Source organism: Grampus griseus (genome assembly GCF_964374135.1).
Source record: "Grampus griseus genome assembly, chromosome: 2".
Taxonomy (NCBI): Eukaryota; Metazoa; Chordata; class Mammalia; order Artiodactyla; family Delphinidae; genus Grampus; species Grampus griseus.
The window spans coordinates 44,164,567-44,170,703 of record NC_139018.1 but is presented as its reverse complement, the minus strand read 5'-3'; the positions used below and the strand labels follow the sequence as shown (position 1 = coordinate 44,170,703).

At 46.4% G+C, this 6,137-nt stretch overlaps 1 protein-coding gene across 2 annotated transcripts; it reads right to left on the bottom strand.

Annotated features, from left to right (window-relative positions):
* Window positions 1-1,334: 1,334 nt before the first annotated feature.
* OTX2 (orthodenticle homeobox 2) lies at window positions 1,335-5,046 on the bottom strand (the record flags this gene model as incomplete). Of its 2 annotated transcripts, none has more annotated exons than XM_082648746.1 (3): window positions 1,335-1,955; window positions 3,830-4,005; window positions 4,950-5,046. In XM_082648746.1, the coding sequence occupies 3 exons, from the start codon at window positions 5,044-5,046 to the stop codon at window positions 1,335-1,337; spliced, it is 894 nt and encodes a 297-aa protein (XP_082504872.1). The 2 variants fall into 2 exon arrangements, with proteins under 2 accessions (XP_082504872.1, XP_082504873.1); XM_082648747.1 differs by having other exon boundaries at window positions 3,830-3,981.
* Between the last annotated feature and the right edge of the window lie 1,091 nt (window positions 5,047-6,137).

The window sequence follows — 6,137 nt, the reverse complement described above, 5'->3', positions numbered from 1 at the left end:
CATGCTAGTAAAGTGCCTAAGAAATTGTTAGGGTTATCTGGTAGGGAGGGAAAAGCAAGGAGAGCTTTTGATTATTAGGCTCTCTATACTCAATTTCGGAGCAGTACTAATGAAAGTCACAAAAAGTTGACATACCGGTCATTCATATCTTGTTCATTCATAGATGAGGCCCCCCTCAACATTTTTTAAAAATAAAGTTTGCTAATTCCCTCTCTGACCGAAGAAAAACACGTTTTGGGAAGGAGTGGCTGAATGTGGGCTTCTCGTTCATAAATGGTGGTATAAAATTAAACGGGACCCAATGCTGTGCTAGAACCATTTTAATATAATTATACATATTTGCCAAATCCAGGAAGAAAGGTTTCTGCGTATATAACTTTTCCAGTTAACATCTGCAAGCATAAACAACGATGATCTCAGTTTATAAATTCATCAGGGTCAGAGCAATTGACCAATGTCTCTTTACTGCTAGGCTTACCAACAGCAAATTACAGATGAGTTAGTGTCCTTTTGTTTCTCTTCTCTCACTCTACTTGTCCAGAGACATTTTGTTGTAAAGTTTCAGTGCAGCTCACCTCCAGCCAAAGGTAATCTTTTTAGATAAGTACTCAGTTGCTCTGAATTTACTTATAATTATAACCTATTTAATCACAGAAGAACCCCTGCAGAGGTGGAGTTCAAGTTTGCATACAATAACAGGAGATCACAGTTTTGAAGTCTAGCACAGATTAAAAACCACAGATGTACCATTTATATAAGACACACACTGATTGTCTCTTAAACTACATATTGACTCCTTATGAACATTATTTTTTAAATAAAGTAGTGCATCTAGGACAATCAGTCGCACAATTCACACAGCCCTGAAAAGTTTTTCAGTGCCAACTACCAGTTGGTCATGAAACGTGAGTGAGCTCGAGACACTGTCCATTCCTAAGATTCAACCAAGAATTGGCTACGACATTGGAACACCTCTGCTTAAGAAGGCTATGTCCTTCCCTCCTTTCCCTCACAATTTAGTTTTGTTTGTTTATTTTTGGTGGTATTTGGTTGCACGTGGCTAGAATGCTTTCGATCACTTTGCAAATCAGTAAAACCAATGATCTAAAACTATGATAGGATCTTAAGTATCAGATGGTTTGTCCATTTCAGGTAGCTGGTTGGCAGGCCCCTCTAAGGCCTTTCATCTCTCCTTCTATGCCTCTCGGGACATTGATCAGAAGATGAGTCTGAGCATCATACCATCTAACTCTTTTAACCAATGCCTGGCTAAAACTGGAATGTCCAGCTCAGTATATTTAAAAATCACCCACAAAAAGAGGTTCTGCAGGTCCTCACAAAACCTGGAATTTCCACGAAGATGTCTGATCTTTATAATCCAAGCAGTCAGCATTGAAGTTAAGCTTCCAGGAGGCAGTTTGGTCCTTATAATCCAAGCAATCAGTGGTCGAGTTAAAACCCAAGCTTGAAGCTCCATATCCCTGGGTGGAAAGAGAAGCTGGGGACTGATTGAGATGGCTGGTGACTGCATTGGTACCCATGGGACTGAGTGTGGTCCCTGGTCCAGGAAGCTGGTGATGCATAGGGGTCAAATAAGATCCACAGTCCATGCCCCCAAAGTAGGAAGTTGAGCCAGCATATCCTTGACTATAACCTGAAGCCTGAGTATAGGTCATGGGATAGGACCTCTGCATGCAGGAAGAGGAGGTGGACAAGGGATCTGACAGTGGGGAGATGGAAGCTGGGCTCCAGATAGACACAGGAGCACTGCTGCTGGAAATGGCTGGGACTGAGGTGCTAGAGGGGGGAGTGAATTGGCCACTTGTTCCACTCTCTGAACTCACTTCCCGAGCAGGAGACGTCTTCTTTTTGGCAGGTCTCACTTTGTTTTGACCTCCATTCTGCTGTTGCTGCTGCTGTTGGCGGCACTTAGCTCTTCGATTCTTAAACCACACCTTGAAAGGGAAAGAAACTTCTTTAACATGGTTTCAGTGACTCCTTAAGGAAAAGAGTGGCTCCCAGATTATAAATCTGTCCTAGATGGACAGATGAGCTGAGCAGACAATCTCTCCTGCCAGTGAAACTCTCATATATGTTCCTGGAATTATAAGAAAGTTGGGGAGGCTCTATCTAAAAGCTTTTGACCCTGCTTTACTCCCAGCTCAGAACAGTAAAATTTAAGATAATCGCCCAAATCATGACTAAAAATTCTCCCCCTCACTTTCCTATCTCTCATTTCACCCCAAATACACACATACACATAAGACCCAGCTGCATTTTGGAACACTCTCACAATGGAATAGAACATATCTATTCTATGTCTTTTGGATGGGAACATACGAGAAATGAGGGAAAACGATCTGTTGTTATATGCCAGCAAGAACAGCCTAAATTCAAACAGTTTACAGTCCATCTTCCAGGTAGCAACTACTAATATGTAGGTTGGTTCCATCACTCTACTTTTTGTCTCTTCTAGAAAGACTCACAGAAGAAAGCCCCCAGGAGAAATGATCCTGTTGAGGAAGAAGGTCTGAAAGCTACTATTTGCCAAAACCTTCTTTATGGTAAGTGGAGTGACTCGTATATACTCTGCTTTGAGCTCAAAGACAGACTTCTCTCCTAGGCTCAAGTCTGAGCCTTCAGGGTAGTGCCACTTGACACACAGATTGTTTACTGTATTATGTTCATTGGCTTGTCAACTTTGCCTCTGTGTGTGACTTTGAAAATTCTCTTTACCAGCCTTCTTCATGTTCTGCAATGAAGGTGCTGTGTTTGGTGTGTGAGGGGGGGCTTGTCAGGGAAGCTACTGGCATTTTCTGGGCAAAAGTCCTTAGTTGTCCTCTTGAATGAGCTCTCCATATGGGTGTCTTAACTGTGGTAAAAATGATGCCGTGAAGGCTGAGCACAAACCTCCAACCATGCAGAGCCATTTGTTTTCTTTCAGTTAAGACTTCAGTTCAAGCCTCACAAGTGCTAAAATTTCTTCTGACTTTGAAAAAGGCTCTTTTTGATCTGCAGTTCGTGCTGATGTGTCCTAGCTGAAGGGGAGTCCCAGGTGTACATGTGGTTTAGGTGCTAAACATTCTTTCCAGAGAAATCTGTATGGGACTTGCATTCCAGAAGAGTTGGGAGTTTACTTTCCTCTCCAGCTTAAGGTCAAGTTAAGGGGGAGTAAGGGGAGGGGGGAAGGTATCATTGGGATACCATGTTGATATTTTATCTACTGAATGGCTCAGATCTAGCAAGTTCTGTTCAATCCCTAAGAAGTCAAAGAAAACACTCTTACTGTGTAATTTCTTCTTCTACCACCAAACTGACATGTGACCTTGAGCAAGTCATTTACTCTATTTCTTCATCTGTAAAAATACTGGAACTACGCAGGAGCTAAGCTTCTTTTACCCCTAAAAGTAGATGAGAATGGGAGGGGGGATTTCCAACGGGGGAAGGGAAGAACTAAAATATTATGTGACTATCCTTGAAATCTGCCAAGGCTGGGCTTCTGTCCACCAGGGGTCCAAGGGTTCTAGGACTGTGCTTTATCACTGCATCTAAATCACCAGTCTTACCTTGCCAACTGGACCGGAAGAACCTTGGTTATAGGACTGGGTGGGGGTGGAGGGACAAAAAGGGGCACGAGGAGAAATCAGACACTCAAGGGGCCCTAAGAGAAAAGTTTACTGGCTTCCGATGGAGCCGAGCGTTTAGTTTAAAACCTTCCTTTGGTCCTCTCCAAGACCTGGAACTCTCCTGGGTCCTCAACAAATACAGTGCTGGGGAGAGGGGTGACACGGTCAGGAAGGATGGCTGTGTCTACCTACATCTGCCCTACCTGCACCCTGGACTCGGGCAAGTTGATTTTCAGCGCCACCTCCTCCCGCATGAAGATATCTGGGTATCGGGTCTTCGCAAATAACGCTTCCAGCACGTCTAGCTGCGCCCGGGTGAACGTCGTCCTCTCCCGCCGCTGTTTCCGAGGGGTGGCTGCGGGACAAGAAGCCCAGGGCCCTTTAGGGTGCGGGAGCAGCTTCTCAGTCACAGGGGTCTCTGCGGGTGTCCGACTCCCGCCACGCCCACACTCAGCACTCCCCTGGTCCTCGCAGCAGCTCAACCCGGACCCTACCCGTGTCCTCCCCACCCCCTCCCGGCCTCGGCTCCTCCGGCAGACACTGCCCCTTCCAGGGAATGCCCCACTCCGCCTGACGTCGGAGATGGCTCCGGACAGAGGGTCTCTTCGAAAGCTAACCAAAAAAAAAAAAAAAAAAATGGAGGACAAAAAACAAGAACCCTCCAAAATCAACCCCTAAACCATCAACACAAAAACCCCACTCTGTGAAGTCAAAGGATCCCTGAGGACCGGCAGCTCGAACTGATGGGGCAAATCTCGATTCTGCCCGAGATCTAGGCTTTTTAGGACTCCAGGGGCCTTTGTTCCTCCATCTTTCAAATGGGGGCATATTTCATACTTCTTGTTCTAGGAGGATTTTAAAAAACAGATCTTATCGGAAAGGAAAGCACTCACACCCGGGGTAAATCACACCTCTAAGGATTAGAGGCTAAGGGCCTGGAGGTCAGAGGGGAAGCCCCAGGCTTGGCGGGGAGAATTTATGATGAGAAACCCGACTTCGCCAAGAGGGCACTTCCGAGGAATTGGACTTCGAGGTACAGGCAGGGTCCCCTCGCCCAAATGGCAAGGGCAGTAGCCTTCTCGCCCCACTCCTACGTTGTAGATCCACCTACTCCCTTTCCCCCAGCCCCTGTCCTCTCCTCGGCCGGTAAATGCCCTGTGGCTTTGAGCTGCTTCTCGGAAGGAAAACCCAGTGGAGACCTCGCCTGGAGCTGGGGCGGGGGCGACGCCACCGCCAACCCCGGTGCTCGGGGGAAAGAGTGTCACAGCCCCGCGGACCGGGCGTGGGGAAGGGCAGGGCAGCAGTGCCGCGGGGCTCACTTACCCGGGTAGCCCACCGAGGGGTGCAGCAAGTCCATGCCCGAAGTGGTCAGACTCAGCCCATTGACTGCGTAAGGCGGTTGCTTAAGATAAGACATCATGCTAAGGTTGTTTGGAGGCGCAAAGTCGGCCCAAATCCGGGGGACCCAGCCGGAAGGTCTCGCTTCTCCCGGGGTGGACAGATTCAGAGTCCTGGTGGGTGGGTTTGGAGTGGTGGAGCTAAGGCAAAGCAAACAAACAAACAGAGGTGCTGGTTTACCGCTTCGGAGGACGCAGCTCTTCCACGTTCCACCACTAACTTAAGAAGAGCCCGGGCTATGCACAGCAGAGGCTTTTAAAGGACTTGCAAAGCCTCCCCCACTACCCCGCTCCCCTCCCCAGCTTCTCAGAACTAGAGGAGATGCAGAGAGACCAGATAAACCTGTCCTCCCCACCCCCAGCCAAAACTTTAAAAAAAAAAAAAAAAAAAGACCCGAAGAAAGCAATACAATCTGCCTCCCGCTCCCCCCGCCCCAACAAAACCCCACGCCTCCAAATGCACACATTGCATTCCTATCCCTACATTTGCATAGGACTCCTTGGCTGGCACTAGCTAATTGTCTCAAACAAAACTTGATTGGGGCCATTTGCAGAGACAAAGAACTCTTTGGCTAAATAAATAATGCAGATAACAAAGGCCATTGGTGAGAAACAAAGAAACAATTCAAGACATCTACCTCTCCCCAGACTGTTGCCTTTCCAAGGCAGATTTTAATTATCTTAGCTTTTTACCACTTTCAACTGCTGCGAACCTAAAATGTCAGTGCACTTAACATCTAAAATACCAACTTGCGAAACAGCAAACTTGAGAAAACTTCTCAACCACTATTATTCCACATTTGAAGTCATTTCCAGTAATCATTTTCACCTAATTAGTAGTCTGGGTAATTAGATTTCGAGGTAAGTAACAGATTTATTAGGGTTTTGGAGAACTTGATTATATGTGTCTAAAGAACTAAAGCTAAACAAACAAGTATTTAACTTTTTATCGACACCCATCAAATATTTAAACGCAGTGCAAAAAAAGAGTCTTCAAGTTTGGCACAGGGTGGGCTAGGAATTCTGAAGTAAAGTTAGAATCCCACCAATCAGATAATGACAGGCTCCGGCATTTGCAAGTAGAAAGGGTGCACATTTGTGGCGCAAGCTGCTT